This window comes from Pteronotus mesoamericanus, unplaced genomic scaffold, assembly GCF_021234165.1.
Source record: "Pteronotus mesoamericanus isolate MK-2021 breed Mesoamerican mustached bat unplaced genomic scaffold, CSHL_Meso_final contig_90, whole genome shotgun sequence".
NCBI classification, from domain to species: domain Eukaryota; kingdom Metazoa; phylum Chordata; class Mammalia; order Chiroptera; family Mormoopidae; genus Pteronotus; species Pteronotus mesoamericanus.
Window position 1 is genome coordinate 40,164,554 of NW_026555277.1, and position 17,693 is coordinate 40,182,246.

Consider the following 17,693-nt stretch of genomic DNA (forward strand, 5'->3'; position numbering starts at 1 on the left):
TATAAACAGGTGCTCACATCCTGGAGTTACTCTGAAATGCTAGACAGGAACCTTGAATTACTGACATGTTTGGTGATTTGCAGTAAGTTTATTTTTCTGATTTAGCATGCTCTTCAAGATCAGTTGTATGCAAACATTGAATGTGCTCTGCAGTGAAAAAACAGCATGTGTTAAAAGTAAAATCTAAATATGCTTATTGTCTAGACTATAATCACTGAGTTAGCCTCTCGTCAGACTGACTATCAAACTGCAGAGGGGCGTGTGTGTACTCAGATGCGTGTGTGCGTGTGCACATATGTGCTGTGCACACTTGCACAGTCTGAACAAGAGGCAAGAGTTTGGAGCTCTGTTGCAATGTGACCGTGTAAGAGAATTTTTTCCAGGAGGGAGGCAGGGGGAGGTTGGCTCAGAGTGAGGACACTTGCATACTATAAAATGTGCTGGACAAAGGCTAGATGAATTTACTATTTGACTAGAAAACACTTTTGAGTCCATCCCCTAGATGGTGAGAAGCTCAGCTCCACTGTCACCTCAAAATGCTGGGAGTGACTATGTGTAGCTCTTTCCACTGGTCAGCTGCTATTATGAGTTGTCAAATCAGTCTGCTCACAAGGCTTAGTCCGTGCTTTCTGTGAACCCAGGGACCACAGCCAATCATTGCGGTGGCCCTGGGGGTTTCAGAATTTACAGTGACTAAGTGAGTAAGCCATGAACTTCCTGATGGCCACAATTCTTTGTATCCTCCACAGCCTAGCAGAGATAGTGCATCCAATGCCTTGATAGGATGAGTTGATGGATAATTAAAAGTTACCAAATAAAAAGAAGGAAATTCCTTCTGTGGTGAATGGGAAAGGACACTTCAGCACCAAGTCCCACATGGCAGTGGCCTCTGGGCTTTGAGTAATGGGGACAGGCTGCAGGGGGAGCTGAGAATGGAGAGGGAGAGTCTGAGGAAGGTGCATCCAGGCCTCATTCTAGGCTTCACTGGCAACTATTAATGTAAAGGCAGCCTGGCCACCCACCAAATGATTCCTTTCCTGTGTCTAACTTGGGGTAAGCTGCTACCCACACTGTGGGAGCTTCTAAGCCTGGCTAAGCAGTTGAAGCAGAAAGAAAGGTGTAAGTCTCGGCAGCAAGCAGAAAGTGTTAAACTACCGATGAAAATAGCAGTCGCTTTCCTTTGACAATTTGTGTAATGAGGTCTCAAAAGGCTCTGCTTCTCAATTCTAACCTAAAAAAGGTGGAAAATCCTGCCACACTTAAGAGTTCCTCGGAGCAATGGAATGGCCTGGGAAATCTTCTTTTTCTGCTTGCAAATGTGTTTATAGCCCCTGCACCTTCTGCAGTTTTTTTCCCTAGCAAGACTCCATGGTGTGGCTGTGACCCTGTCTTGGGAAGTGTACCTGAGCCACACAGGTGGTGTGGAGGGCTGGGACGGCTAAGGTGTGGGAGTTAGATCCCGGTTCAAAATTTTGGCTCTATGCTTACTATATTGACTGAGACCAAGTTACTTATCTTTTCTGAGCCTTTCTAATTCCAAATCTGAGTCTAATAAAATTGTCCTGACATGGCTAGCCTAAGGAATACCATGCCAAGCACATGACCGCGCCTGCAGTAGATGCCCAAGAAATGTAGGTCCCTTCACATCACCTCCAATGCAATGCAATGGGTTCCATTAATAAGATTTGACATCTTACCACACAATTCCAATGATCAACAATATAAAACAGGTGGGAGGAAAATACTAGAAAGAAGCAACCTGCTCACACTGCACCAGACTCTTGCCTTCTCTCAGTTCCAAGTCGAGGGCCAATGGACCCCGCTGTTGGGCTGAATAGCCTTGCAGCTAGAGCAGACTCTCATGAGTCAGACTTGAGTTCAAATCCTAGCACTGCCACTTATTAGAAGCAGGGTTGCCGACATATAGTGCAACCTCAGTTCCATCATTTTAAAATGAGAAAAACAGAAGCACTGAGCATGGGATGAATGAATCATGTAAAATACTTCATTTGCACTGTGCCAGGCACAATCAACACTCAATAAATGTTCTCTATCGCATCTAATCAGCAGAACTCTTGTGGGGGACCAGTTGAGAAAAAATAAGGTAATATAAGTCTAAAGGTAAAAGGAATCAAGAATAAGAATCTCACGACGGGATGAATGCACAGCTTACAGAGTAAAGAACCAGTTGTTGTGGATCCCTTCTCTTGGGACGGTGGCCTGGATAAGAAGTAGTAGGTCAGCACCCTCCCAAGTAAACCAGAGCGTCTGCCATCCTAAAGTTAGTTAGTGCTGGCCGGGAAGAAAGCTGTGAAGATAAGTTTGTTTTGTGCGCTGGACACTACCCTCTCCTTAATCTTTCCCCCTTCCTTACTGAAGGAGGTAAAAATTCACCTTTTCTATGGCCCAGGGATTCCAGGCCTTTCTTCCCCCTGACCTATCTAAAACACTCATTTGTGTTTGGGTCCATGAATCATCAACTGGTGACAACTTTATTTTCCCCCCCAAGATTTTATACAAAAAACATATTATGCCATGAACCAAAGTATGAAAAATTTTTCCTCCTTCTTACTGGAAGAGGAAAGAATTAAGGTACTTCATCTGCTTCAGGTACTTAGTCTTCCAGGGTCCCTCACTTATTTCTTGCAGCCCAGCCTCTCCTCTGGCTTCTCCCCCTCTAGCTAAACCAGTGGCTTTTTTGTTTGTTTGTTTTTAATTTATTTTAGACTTTATTTACTTTTAAAGCGAGGGGAAGGGAAGGAGAAAAAGAGAGAAAGAAATGTTGATGTGTGACAGATACATGGATCAGTTGCCTCTCGCACACCCCCAACTGGGCACCAGGCCCGCAATCCAGACCTGTGCTCTGACGGGGAACCCAACGAGCGACCTTTCAGTTCACAGGCCAGCACTCAGTCCACTGAGCCACACCAGCAAGGGCAAAACCAGTGGTTTTGAAATGCCAGTCCGTGCACCAAGTCTGCACCAGCTGCATAAAAACTACAGGGAGAGCTTGCTAAAAACAGACCTTCTCAGGTTCCAACCCTCAGGGTCTGATCCAGTAGGTCAGATGGGGCCTGACTGCCCATATATTTTCTTATAAGTTTCCCAGTAATTCTTATATGCAGTCAGGTTTGGGAACTATGTTCCTAGACTTTTCCTAAACCAAAATCAAAATTTACCTCTCCTATGGCCCGGTCATTCCAGGCCCTTCTTTCTCCGACCCATCCAAAAAACTCATTTGTGTTTGGGTCCATGAATCATCAACTGGCAACAAGTTTATTTCTGTCCCCCCAAGATCTTACACAAAAAAAACATGTTATGCCATGAACCAAAGTATGAAAAATTTCTAAAGAAGGGAATGAATATTCAGAATTTCCTCTGTCCATTCTTTATAAGTAGGGCTAACCCTAGAAAATATTGTGAATTGCAGCTTTCCCATCTTCTCCCCCACTTTCCAGATAGAGAGGTCAACGTAGCCAGGAAGGACATGCAGTGGATGGAAGTTTGGAGTCAAAGAGGCACCAAAGATGCAGAATAAATATTCATAATAACCACCGCCACCATGTATTAAACACCAAAGGCCAAGCACTGCCCTAAGCACTGCACTCTCCATGGATTTTATCATTTAACATTCTCATCTATGAGTATATATTAGTATTATTATTCCCAGTTTACAAATTTAGAAAAAACTGAGATGCAAAGAAATTAACCTGCCTAAATTCACACAGCAAACAAGTGGCCGAGGATGGGAGAAGATCTCATAGGGACCAGAGAATTGGTGAAGTCATGAAACCTTAGATTAGCAGACATATCCTCTTGTCCTCCTCTCCAGAGAAAGGAACTGGGGTGGGGGCAAGTGGAGATAAAACCTTTGGCAGGATGAAGCAAAAGATTGCATAGCGAGAAAACAGCTATGTCTGCAGGACTCCTCTGTTGGGAATTACTGATGCTAAACTAGGGCTTGGAGTCCTCTTTCTGGCCTACGGCACATGAGGACGTGCACAACCCTTCCTCTGCTCTCCCACTGGGCAGCATATGGGTGGTGGCTGGGGGAGCAAGAGTGCTCCCTGGCCCCCTTAAGTTCTTCAGCCTTAAAAACTGAAGGAGATGATCAGCTCTTGAAGATGGAAATGAAGACAGCAGCTTCAGGCTGGCTTTATTCCAGCTGCCAAGTCCAGAACCGCAGGGTAGAAAGCCAGTGGTTTCTATGGAGACTCTGTCCATGCACCACATATTATATCTGGACAATTCTTCAGAAATCCAGAAAGCACCTTACATAGAGCATCAAAATGGACCATGGCTCACTTGAACACAGTGAAGCTGCCCTTAAAATTGACGCTAGTTTCTGTTCTTCGCTCTTCCAGGTCCTCTTCCAAAAGAGACTACAGAGCTAGAGTGGCAAGCACATGAAATACCTTATCAGAAATGTAGTCCGGAGCTGACTGACCTTGGATTATCCCTCCTTCTGTTGGGTTCAGGAAGGGAGGCTGTCCCCAACATGCCTATTCTTTATTCTGGGCCCGAGGGAGCAAGTCCTGGGGCTGAACAGTCATTTTCATTGTGATGGTATCATTAATGAGAACAAACAATTCATGGGCAGTGCTTGCAATGCAAAAATTTCTCAGTAATAGGACTCAGCTCACTATCCATGAGGGTTTTCAATGGGTTCTGGAGAGATCAAAACATGCCCCTTGACCTCCATTACCCAGCTGTCCAGCTGCAAATGATCCAACTGAGACAGAGTCTCCTTTCCTCAGCTGGCAGTAACCCTGAGTCCAGCGACAGACTTGGGGGCCAGCATCACCTTCACACCACAACCCACCACCTCCAGTGAAACCCCTCAGGCCTCACGAATAGGCCTGCCGTCCTCCAACAAGCTGAAAGGCTCAGTCCTCCCCAGAGGATGGATGGTACCAATTCCAAAAGATTCAAAATCAGCCTCTTAAAAAGTCTCCATTTGGAGAAGATATTTAAGCCAAGCTGTGCCTGATGAAGTGAAATAGAATTAGCCGCTTCAGTAGCACAGGTTTCTCGGATTCATTCGAAGGTTGACTGGCTTATTTGCTTCCAAGTGGAACGAACTCAACAACAATGTATCATAGTTAACTGCGACCACAGCTCCATGGAATTTCAGACGGTGCCTGCAGTACACCGAGGGGCACTTAATACTCCCCTATCTGCAATCAACCTTTTGTACATTTGTTCCTAATCACACGATACTGTTTCATCTTAATGAACTGTTTTCTTAGTGTATTACAGTTGGTCATTCCAGCAGGCCTAATGGCCCATTCAGGAGGTTAAATTACAATTAGAGTCCCTTGGATTTTGTTTCCCAGCAAGGCTTAGAGGGGCTTGATTTCTCCCCCTTCCCGAGGGCTCGATTTCAAGGACGGATTACAAAAGATCAAAGGCAAAAAGACATACCTGTTGCAGTCGACGTGGAGGAGGAGGTGAGAGGCACTGACTGACAGTGCGACTTTGTGCCACCGCCCGTCTGCCATCCGGTACGGAAGTGCCTCTGTCCTGGGCTTCCCATTGTGCATATAGTGATACCGAATCTCATCCCTCAGGCCACTGCTCTCCAGTTCAAAATAGCTGTATGGGAAGCAACAAAAATTTGTTTAATTTTCCTTCTGCACGTCACAGGCACCATCAGTCCTCACTCCTTACCAGCTTACCACTAGGTTTCTCAGAATCTAAAATTACTGAAACACGACTCAAAGTGCCGCAATCCAAACTCGATCGCACTACACGGAACCCAATTCCCGAGGGCCCTTATAGTGACACCTGGAGCCTCTAAAATGGACATTAATTGATTCACTGTGAGGTGCCTGGCCACAAACTAATTAGCAAAGCACTGTACAGTGTCTCTTAAATACTTAAGAGCAGTTCAGAACTTTTTTTCTATTGTCCAAAAAAAGCCATTCAAGTGGAATGGATTTATTGGTATGTTTATTGCTGCCATTTTTACTTTTTCAAGAATTAAAGAAAAACAGAAGTCATGGGGGATACCAGGGACTAAACTATAAGAGTGAAGAGAGAAAAAGAGATTAGTAAGGTTATTTTTTTTTCATCCCCCCACACAGAAAGCTGTAAGTGGACAACTATTCCTGGATGAGTAAGGGAGGAAACGTTCAAACTACTCACACATGGGCCAGAATTCCAATTCATCATGGGATAAAACATGCAACTGAGTTTTTCTTTCCACAGATTGTTATCATGTTCCCAGACCCATGAAAAACTCTTAGTATCACCCCCGTGGTCTGTACTTCCGTCACAAAATTTTCCGTCACAACCGGCAAATTTGGGACACTCCTCAGACACACACCAGGGCTGAGACCCTCACGGGTGGCAGATCCCTCTAGTCTCCTGCGCCTCTCCTGAAATGTGTCCTCGTCACAGGGCCTAATCTCCCTGTCAGGAAATGTCAAGCACTGTACTAGGCCTTTAATACATACTGTCAAATTCATCACCCACAGAAACCTACAAGACTGGTATTATTACCCCTTTTTCATCAGTAAAAAACTGAGATTCTGGAATTGGTCCACATACTCAAGCCAGGATTTAAACTCAGGTCTTAAAGTGGCCTATGTCCTTTCTACCAAGTCTCTGCCCATCTCAGAGGCAAGATGACAAAGTAGCAAAGATGGTCTCAACTCACAACTATCTCCCAGCAACTCATTCATATAAGCACCTCAAAATGACTCGCCTACACAGGGAACCAGGTTCAGTCCCCAGACGTGGAAGGGCCTACTCTGCCCCTCCTCTCATCTGCTGAGCTGGCCTGACCCCACCAACCAGATCGCATTTAATCTGACACACAAAATGCATCTTCTATGAGAACTGAAATGAATATATGGTGGAACTCAGCCTCTAGTATTCATGACTCCCGAATCCCATGTGAGAGAAAAAAGTATATTTCTTGTTCATCTTTCACAGGGATCTTCCCAAGAGAGCAGGGCACGGGGAAGGAGAGTCAAGACAAGTCCCTGACCTACCACGTTTGCATGAAGCAAAGAATCAGGCCCAAGGTCATAAACTGAAGAGGTTACTTACACTTCTTGTGTGTGTGATTCTATGATTTTATTACATAATGTATTATATAATTACATTTTCCCAACTCCAAATACTTGCACTATTGCATCGGGTTCCTGGGCCCACATACATACTCATTAGTAATAATAAATACAATACATATTTTATGAGACTGCAAAAGAAGAAATTCCTTAACATAGAAGACATTCATTTTAAGAGAATCCTCCAAATTTCTTCTAAGCAGCTCGAACATCAGAAGAATCAAACAATCAGAATTTCAAAGGTCAAAAAGACTTTAGAGATTATCCGATCATTCGTTAATGTATTCAAGATGTTACTGAACACACAATGAAGGGCTAAAAAAAAGATTTAAATAGAGATCCTGTTCTCAAGATGCTTTGAGAGTAGTGGAAAAGGGAATAAAATATTTGTCTCTCCCATAAAAACCTAGAAATTGGCTTAGGCCCTGAGAGAAATGAATGGGAGGCATTTTATGACTGACTGCAGGCGCCAGCAATGGGCCAAGTGCTTTCATAAACATCACCTCATTTAATTTCTTCAAAGCCGGTATTATTATCCCTATATTACAGATGAGCTCGCATATGATCTGAGATATTAATACCTTGCCCAAATTAACACAGCTCCTGTACAGAAAAATAAGCATAATTTTAAAAATTGAGACCTTAACAAGATCAACACATAATGAGAAATCTCTCAATTACTTTATTTTGACCAATAAGTTACTGCTGGGGGGATGAACATGACCTTGAAAGGATTTCAATACATGACAATGAACAAAATCAAAATGAATGACAATGAGAAATACTCAGGGAGATCACCTGATGGAATCATTTAAAAAAAAAAAAAAGAGGCAGATACATCCCACCAGATTTAATCATTATTCCTGAGGTTATGGCCTCAGTGAACAAGTGCTTGATGTGTTACAAACAGATCTTTCTTTAAATTTTTATTGAATTTATTGGGGTGACATTTGTTAAATAAAATTACATAGGTTTCAGGGTATACAATTCTACAACACGTCATCTCTGTATTGCACTGCGTGTTCACCACCCAACGTTGTCTCTTGCCATCACCATTTACCCCCTTTACCCTCTTCTATCTCCTCTCACGCCCCTTTTTTCATTACAATAGTAAACAGGATTGTTTCCTTAGGTTCCCTTTTTGATAGATCATTATCGGTGCATAAAAATGCAACTGATTTCTGGATATTTATTTAGTATCCTGCTACTTTACTGAATTCATTTATCAGTTCTAGCAGTTTCTTGGTAGAATCTTTAGGGTTCTCTATATACAGTACCATGTCACCTGCACAAACAGATCTTTTAAAGATCATTTTACATAGCATTGGAGTAAGTGGTCACCTCGGGGTAATCACACACACACACACACACACACACACACACACACACACACACACACAGCTTCGAGAAAAGAAATCTTCTTGATTGTTAGACAGATGGATACTGGAGTCTGAGTTCCTGACAGCATGTTCAAAAAGTGCTGTATGTCAAACAACTTAGATGAAAACCAGGATGATGTGGGGATTTTTTTGTTTGTTTTTTTAATCCTCACCTGAGAACATGTTTATTGATTTTAGTGAGAGAGGAAGGAGGGGAGGGGGGAAACATTGATCAGTTGCCTCCCATACCTGCCCTGACTGGGAACAGAACCCACAGCCAAGGTATGTGCCCTGACTGGGAATTGAACCCACAGCCTTTTGGTATATCGGACAATGCTCCAGTCAGCTGAGTCACCCAGCCAGGGTAGGATGATGTGTTTTTTATTTTAAAAGAAAATGTAGGTGATTGCTAAACTGATCCTAGAAATGACAAAGGCATTAAGATTGCTGACTTTTATCTGGATAAAATTGTTTCATGAGTACTGGAAGGAGAATAATGCAGTATTTCCAAGCAGCAGCCCTCTGCTAATAGAGATGTGAGGCCGAGTCCTAAGTGCAACTTGGAGGGAGGTGGTATTTGGCCTGATGGCTTTGGGTGTAGTCTGGAGGGAAGGCTCAGGACCTATAGCAGAGCCTTGTTATTCAAAATATGGTCCATAGCTGAGCATCATCATCACCTGAGGAAATTCCAATTCCAGGGCTCCCACCAAGACCTCCTTGAAATCAGAATCTGCATTTGAATAAGACCCCTAGACAATTCCTGTGCACAGTAGAGTTTAAGAAGCACCACAGGGGAGCGTACCAGGGAGGTGTTGCTTTAATTCCTGGCAGCCAGTCCTGATGAGGGAGGCAGAAGCCTGATGCTGAGTAGGTAAGAGCCCTGTGGCACTACCAGGGAGAGGAAGAGCCCTGGAAGTGACCAAAAGCAAGTGCCTAGTGAGCTCTCTGACCTGACCAGTCCTCTCTCTTCAGGCCTCAAGTGCTCCTGGGTCTTCTCAGGACTGGGGGAGGGGGGGCAGCTGGATAAGGGATAAAATCACCAGCCAGACTGTGTGAGCAGCATTTCTCCCCTGAGCCTTGGACCTCAGCCATGTGTGATGTTCCAGTGAACTGCCTGGGCTTCCATAAAAGCCTGTGCATCCTGCAAATACTTGAAAACAGCAATGATATTCATTACTAAGTTCTCTTTTTCAGACCAAGCTCCCCCAGCCTCTTTCTTTATATTTCTGTCCCCCACCTAGACTGAGGCCACCCTGGACGAGGATTCTGCCTTACTCCTCTTTTCTGATGCTTCCCCACATTGGTTCCCGTACTCAAGGGATGGCAAAATGAACAAGTTCCCCCTTAAGTACAGCATCCAGGAATAAAGACACTTTCTCTGGGCTGTGCATGGCTATGTGTGGATTCTAACACTTATACTGACCTTCCCATGATCAAACACCACAAGTGCTTTCACACAAAATGCTACCTGTATCTACCTATCTAAATGTTGGTAAACCTAAGCCCTCGCTTAAGTGCTCGGCAGACCCTCTCCAGAATCAACAGGATTGCCCACTGCTGGGAAGGTGAAGGGAAGGCACCAAGAACACCAGTAGGGTACACTATGCCCTACCTCGGGTGGGGGCCTCATGGCCTATGCATACTGAGGGGGAAAAATACCGATGGCACAGTTTTTCAGTAAATTCATAGAGCACTGGCCCGAGGATACCAAGATTTGATTTCAACCTTACACCTGTTACAGATAACTGTGAAATCTTTGGCAAATATGTCCCCACCTCTCTGCCACAGTTTCTCCTGTCTATTAAAAAAAGTGAGTAGATCTGACCCACAATGCCCTGGAACTCCTTGGAATGGCCTTAAAGTCTAAGACAGGAAAAAGCACAGGGCAGGGGAGAAGCTTCACTCTCATCTGTTCTATAAGTTGGAGTTTCCCATAAGATCTCATTTTAATATGAGATCCACTTACAAAAATAGTCTGAAACATCAGAAGTAAATAATCTCCAAGGTTCAGCTCAGGTCTACATTCCTATATTACTTTGCAAACTGATAAGCTTTAAAAGAAACTGAATAATCGGTTAGTTCCATTCCACCCTTGACCTTTCTGACAATGCTCAGGTTCCAGGCTCCTTTGCAGCCTGGAGGAAAGAGGACAGGAGACGGCAGATGCAGCAGAAGCAGCTAACATTCATGCCCCGCCCTTCTCCCTGGGCACACTTAAGACATGACTAGTTGCCACCAACAAAACATGAGCAGAGGTCATGTGCATGACCAAAGGTAGGTAGTTAAGACAGAGAGTGTGCCTTATCCAGGCCACCTGGAAAGAGTTCAGTAGAGGATCCTGAGGCCTTAGTGAGTGGTGGTGTCATTAAATGAAATAAACCTGGGTCCTTAAGTAATTGTATGAAGAAGACACCATTCCTCACACAGACTAACACTGAACTGGGACTTAACAAAAATAAATCTTTAATGATAACCCAACAGAGATTTAGAGGTTCTTAGATTTAGAGGTTATCCAATAGAATCCCTTGACTCATTAAAGAGAGGTACGGGAACATGAAACTCAGGAAAGGCAAAAACTGAGAAGTAACCATGGACACAAAGCTATTGCTAGACTATAAATAGAAAGAAATGGCAGAAGGCATGAATACAGTCTCATCCTGTCCTGCGTATGACAAATAACCTGCCTTGCATGGACTAATATTCTGTTTGGCAAATGCTATTTTCCCAAAACATCATTTCCCATCTGACACAATCTTCCTTAATGTATTATTGACATTTTTCCAACTGAAAGGTGGACTCTAGGCCCCCCTAAATCTTGAATTTAGGTGGTCTTGTCAATGCTTTAAAACTAAAGTAATTCTTGGTGACTTCCAAGGCTGGGCCATAAAGTATAATGCAGTTTCTATCTTGTTTGCCAGAATACTTGAGCTTGTAGCCCTTAGTCACTGTAAGAAGTCTGACTACCCTGAGATCACCATGCTGTAAAGAAGCCTAAACCAGACTGGGGAGGCTTACATATAGGTGCTCTGGTTGACGGCCCCAATGGTTGGACCCTGGTTGGTATCCCAGCCAACCACCATTAAAAACCAGACACATGAGTGGATACACCTCCTGGTAGCTCCCCCAGCTGAAACCACAAACACTGTGGAATATAGACAAACCATCCCTCTAGACGCTATCCAAATTCCTGACCCATAGAATCTGCAAGCGTAATAAATTTGGGCATGGTTTGCTACACATCAACAAAAATTGGAACACTCCAAGCTCACATATACATGTTTTTACCTTGAAAAATGGAAACTATAATTTAGATATGTCCCTACTAAATGTCTGAGGTCATTGGCCAAATGATCAAACCTCAAAGTGCCAATTTTCTGTGTACAGACCCACAGAGTTTTCAGTAAGCATTTTCTTCTAACATCAAAAATGGAATTGTGCCCAAATAATGCAACCTAAACAGTATCGATAAATCATATCTTTTAAAATGAACAGATTTCTGTAGCTATTTAAATAAATAAATACCAGCTCTGCCCAGGTGGCTCAGTTAGGGGGAGTGTCATCCAACGCACCAAAAGGCGGCAAGTCCAGTCCCCAGCTGGCGCATGTGCTGGAGGCAACCAATCGATGTTTCTAAGGTTAATGTTTCTCTCTCTTCCTGCCGCCCCCTCCCTCCCTGCCTCCCTTTTTCTCTGTTTCCCTTTCTCTTTCCTTTCTCTCTCTCTCTCTCTCTCTCCCCCCCCCCCCCCCCAAATCATTAAACATATTCTCAGGTGAGGATTTAAACAAAAAAAACTTAAAAAAGAAAGAAAAGATAGAAACACCAAAGGAATACATTGCTATCTTTTGCACTGATCCATTGTTTTTCTTGGGTCAGGTCCCAACGTTTTGACTTCATGGAAGTGACCGCCTCAATGGTCCTTTTATAAATCAGGTTATCTTATTTGGTTTCCAGCCCCAGGTTCTCTTTCTAATTTACTTGGACAAACTTTCATTAACCCCAACATCTTTCTCCTTGCTTCAGAGCAGTATGGTACAGCAGAAAAAGAATCCACCAGAAAAAAATGTGCCTGGTAGAGGAGGGGCTTCAGAGGCCAGCTACCTGTGGGCAAGCCCCACCTCAGCCACTGAGTCACTGTGAGGGTGGAAACAAGACACACATTTCCCGAAGCCTCCACTCTTCACAGGTTTCTTTTAAGGGAAGAAATGACATAATATTTGTGATTATTTGCGATTATAGTTAGTGATTATGATTGCCCTTTCTATTTCTTCCTGTATTCATGGAAAAGAACAGCCTCACAGAGGTATGGTGCTGCCTTCTCTCAGGAAGAGGTGTTTCTCCACCCTCCCCTTCCCTTGCTCAGACTTTACCTGGTGATTTTATTTCCAGCTGTAAACTTACACATTAGTTCTGCACTCAGCCCTCTTTGCAAAGGTCTAGGTAGAGATCAATGGTGAGAGCAATTACAAATTGCCTCTTGTTGTTGAAAATAAAACATACTCTGTTAAATGAAATGTAAAAATAAGGTTCTTTACACCTGTTCAAAACAGTTCCATTACAGCCTTAAAGAACCTGATGAAGCCTTGTTGTTCATACTAAAATAAAGGCTGCGACTAACTTCCCCAGATACTGAGAGCCTGGAGAAAAAGTGAGGAACTTTGGAAAGTTGAGATAGAAAAAAATTTAATTGGGAGAAGAAATTTAAAATAAAAGCAACCAAAAATGAGCTAGTTTATTGGTACAAAAGAGAGAATGGATCATTAGGTTTTGACTGTGAAGGTCTCCAAATACAGTTGATTATAAATATTTATTAAGCAAACCAGCAGAGGGAATGGAGCTTAGAATCACAAAACTACATCTTGCCTTAAGCCTAGGGTAGAGCTCCAGATGTCCAGGAACTCAAATTAAAACATTTCTAACTATCACAACTTAAGAAATAGAAACCAAAACAATAGGAGTTGTAGTTATGGCCAACTCCTCTGTAGAAAGTGCTCTAAGCTTTACTAAAGACTTTAAAAGAAGGAACAGTGTTGTTCCCAAACAAGAAATACAAAGTCTGGTTTTCTTTACTTTATTAAATGTTTCTATCCATGGTACAAAACTGAATTAATGGCTCTACAAAATGCTTGGTGAAAAATTTTCCTCCCATCCTGTGTTCTGTCTTCCCAGAACCCAGTGTCCCTCAGACGCAACCACGGTTACTAGTTTCATGAGTAATCCTTGCAATGTTTTGTTAATAAGCTTTTTTGGAATAGTTTTAATTTTTCAGAAAAATTACAAGAGTAGTACAGAGAGTTCTCATATATGCCACAGTCATTTTCCCCTATTATTAACATCTCACATTCATATGCCACAATTATCACGGTTACTGAACCAATACTGATACAGTATTATTAACTAAAGCCAATAGTCAGATTATCTTAGTTTTTAACCTAGTATCCTTTTACTGTTCTACAGTCTCATCCAGGATACTACATTAGATTCAGTTATAAAATCTCATTAGATTCCTTGTATGTGACAGTTCACACTTGACCTTTTTTTTAATGACCTTGAGGATTTTGAGAAGTACAGACAAGGTATTTTGTAGAATTTCCCGAATTGGGATTTGTCTGTTTTTCTCATGCTTGGACCTGTGTTGCAGGTTTTTGGAAGGAAGGCCACAGAAGTAAAGTGTAATTGTCATAACATTATATCAAGGCTACATACCATCAACAACAGAGTTGACATTGATTTTGGTTAACCTGGCTGGCTGAGGTAGTGCTGGTCAGATTTTCTACCGCAAAGTTCCCCCTACCCTGGATTCTTTCCATACTGCCCTCCTTAGAGGAAGGAAATCCCTATGTGCATTCAGGATTCATTCATGTCTCTGAGTGGGTTGAAAGTTCACTCCTTTGTAAATCACTGAATAATATACCATTGTATAGACGCACCACAGTTTATTTACCCATTGACTTGTTGAATGACATTTTGGTTGCTTCCTCTTTTTGGGTATTACGTATAAAGCTGCTTAATAATATTTGTGTGCAGGTTTGTGCAAAATAATGTTTTCAGATAAACTGGGTAAACTTCTACTGGTGCAATTACTGGATTGTATAGTAAGACTACATTTAGCTTTGAAAAGAACTGTCAAACTGTTTTCCAAAGTGGCTGTACTACATTATATTACATTCCCACCAGCAAGAAATGAGATTTGCTGTACAGCCTCAGCAGCAAGTGGTACTGTCTGGGGTGTTTTGTTTTTGTTTTTGTTTTTAGCATTCTAATCATCTAATCTAAGAATGTAATGGTATCTTGTATTAAATTTGTATTTCCTTAATGATAAATAATGAGCATCTTTTTATATATAAGTCATTTATATATCTTTCTTAGTGAAGTATCTGTTCAGATCTTTTACCCATTTTTAAATTGCATTGTTTGTTTACTTACTGTTGAGTTCTAAGGTGGGTTTTTTTGTATATTTTGGATATAAATCCCTTACCAGATATGTGTTTTACAAATATTTCTCCAATCTGTGACTTGTTTTATTCATTTTCTTAATAATGTCTTTTGCAGAGCAAAAGGTTTTTGTTTTACTAAAACCTAACTTGTCAATTTTTCTTTCATAAATCATAGTCTTGGTGTTATATATAAAAAACTCATCACCAAACCCAAGGTCACATAGGTTTTCTGTGCTTTCTTCTAGAAATTTTATAGTTTTGCAATTTACATTCAGGTTTATGATCCCTTTTGAGTGAATTTTTGTGAAAGGTATATGGTCTTTGTCAATTTCATTTTTTGGCATAAAGATGTCCAAGTGTTTCCACATAATTTGATAGACTATCCTTTCTTCCTGAGGCTTTGATGTTATTAAAGTAATAGGAACATATTCCTTTTTCCCTGCCTTTCTAACACAGTGGTAGCACAGCAGCCTCTCTGTTCTACACATTTCTCTTTTTGCTTAACAAAACAAGAGATCTTTCTTATACATGCTTTCCTCTTTATCCTTAAAGTTTCTAGTATCAATTAATATGTATTCTCTCACTCAAAACTAAAGTCATTTCTTTAGTGTAGAAATCCCAATTGCAACTCGTTAAACACCCATTTTCTGAAGGCTAAGCCAGGCTTGCATCCTTGGAAAGCAAGATTGAAAATCACATACAAGGGATGGCACCAAATGTTAAGGTACGTAAGGCACAAGGCCTGCGTAGTGAAAGATCTTTGGTACACATAACCTTCCTTCAAGGAATTTGCATAACATTATATCACTTGATGAAGTAAAACAAAAATGACAGAAAAACAGACTACATTACAAGCCTGGCCTTTAAAGAAAGGGGGAGAAAAGCCACTCTTGAATTGCGACTCAGGAAAGTTTCCAAAAAGGGGTAGCTATAGCAGAACTATTTAGATGAAGGGAGAGGGACAAGGAAGGTGCCTGAAGAGGGGAAATGGAAGGAGAAATGTGTCTGGCACACCCAGGAACCATAAAAAGAAAAGAACAGATATGAACAGCACATGTACAAAGAGAAGGTCCAAGGAGCTGGGAAACAGACACAAGGGACTAATATAGAACTAATCTCTGACAGGCGGCCCTTATCCTATATCTCTGTACTTTAAAACCATTTCCTGTTTAGACAAATAGGCACATTTGCAGGCATGAAACACTCACATAGGTATCAAAGTTTTTAGTGCATTACCTCTAACTCTAGTCCTTTCTCCCTCCTCTCAGAAAACACATCAAGTCAATCCTCTAATGTACCCTGACTCCACTCTGTTGAGGTACTTTCTTCGATAAATGAATCACAAATTTATATCTCCAGTCTAGACCTGTCTTCTGGGCCGTATACTTGTACAGCCCACTCTCTACTCAACAACTCCACTTGGATCCTTCAGATTCAGTAAACTCAAGATGTGACTCCTGCCCTGGCTGACTCAGTTGGTTGCAACATCATCCTGTACACCAGAAGGTTGGGGGTTCAATCCCTGTTCAGAGCATGTGTGGGAGGCAGCTAATCAATGTTTCTTTCTCACATTGATCTCTCTTTCTCCCCCCTCTGCTTCCTCCCTCTCTAAAATCAATAAACATATTTTTTAAAAGACATAACTCCTGATCTTTCCTCCAAAACCCAGTCTTCATCCATCTTATCACATATCAAAATGAAAGCTGGAACACTGAATGTTGCCTCTGACACTTTTCTCCCCTGTGGCTGATTGCAGCCCATCAGCAAGTCCTATTGCTTCTGTTCCTAGGTCATCTACTCTATCCATTTACTCCTCAGCTCCTCTACTGCTACCATCCTTCCCTAATCACCATCCTCTCTTTCTAGCAATTGCATACCCTCCAACCTGGTCTACTTGAATCCACTCTGGTCCCCTCCAGCCCATTGTACAGTCAAAGTTAACTTTTTAACACAAAAACCCAACCGTGTCATCCATCCTTCCAGCTACCTCCCATCCTCAAGCTTACAATCCATCAATGATTTCTCATTGCTATAGAGCTTAAGACTAGAATTCTTAAACATGCCCATCAAGACCCCACATGCTATGGCCCCGCCCATCTCTCCAGTTTCAGTTTGTGAACTCCACTTTGTTCTTTGTATATCAACTTTCTTTCAAATCTCCAAATATATCATGCTCCCTCCTACCACAGCAGACTTGCACATTCTGCCCTGCTCTCTAGAACTCTTAATCCCATTCTTTACCTAGTGAACTTCTGCTCATCCTTCACTCACCTCAAATGTCACCTCCTAGGAAGACTTTACTGATATGAGTACTCCTCCATCACCCAGGATTTTCCATGGGAAGATGTTACTTTCCTTCCCAGTGCCTATCTCTGCTCTATTTATATATTCCACTCATTTTATTAAGGTCAGTCTCTCCTACTGATTGAAAGCTCTTTGAATATACATGTGTGTTTTTGTTCATCATTGCATCTTTGGAGCCTAGAATTTGGTAGAGACTCGATTATTTTTATGGAATAAATGAATGCATTATTAAATCTCTGGTTTTTATTAACAGTAATAAATTACATACAGCACATCTCACAGCTGACTGTGATACATCAAACTGATTTGACATTGAAGTTGAGAATCACTCTGGTAGAAAATAAAAGTTCCTCATCAAGACAGTAATTTAGTAAAAACACCATTTAAATAATACACTATTCATAAAAATTACTAACATTTATCAAGTTCTCACTATCTGCCAGCTTGATAAGTACTTCGTGTACAATATTTCAGTGAATTCTTGGTACAATCCTATGAA

At 41.8% G+C, this 17,693-nt stretch overlaps 1 protein-coding gene across 3 annotated transcripts in view; it reads right to left on the reverse strand.

Annotated features, from left to right (window-relative positions):
- NELL1 (neural EGFL like 1) overlaps nucleotides 1-17,693 on the reverse strand; it is a 723,728-nt gene that overhangs the window by 614,072 nt on the left and 91,963 nt on the right. For 2 of the 3 annotated variants that reach the window (XM_054585995.1, XM_054585994.1), the window contains exon 4: nucleotides 5,425-5,595. The exons of the other annotated variant lie outside the window; for it this stretch is intronic. In XM_054585995.1, coding sequence (XP_054441970.1) covers nucleotides 5,425-5,595 — 171 coding nt within the window. The remainder of the gene's footprint in view (nucleotides 1-5,424; nucleotides 5,596-17,693) is intronic. 3 annotated transcript variants of the gene reach the window in all.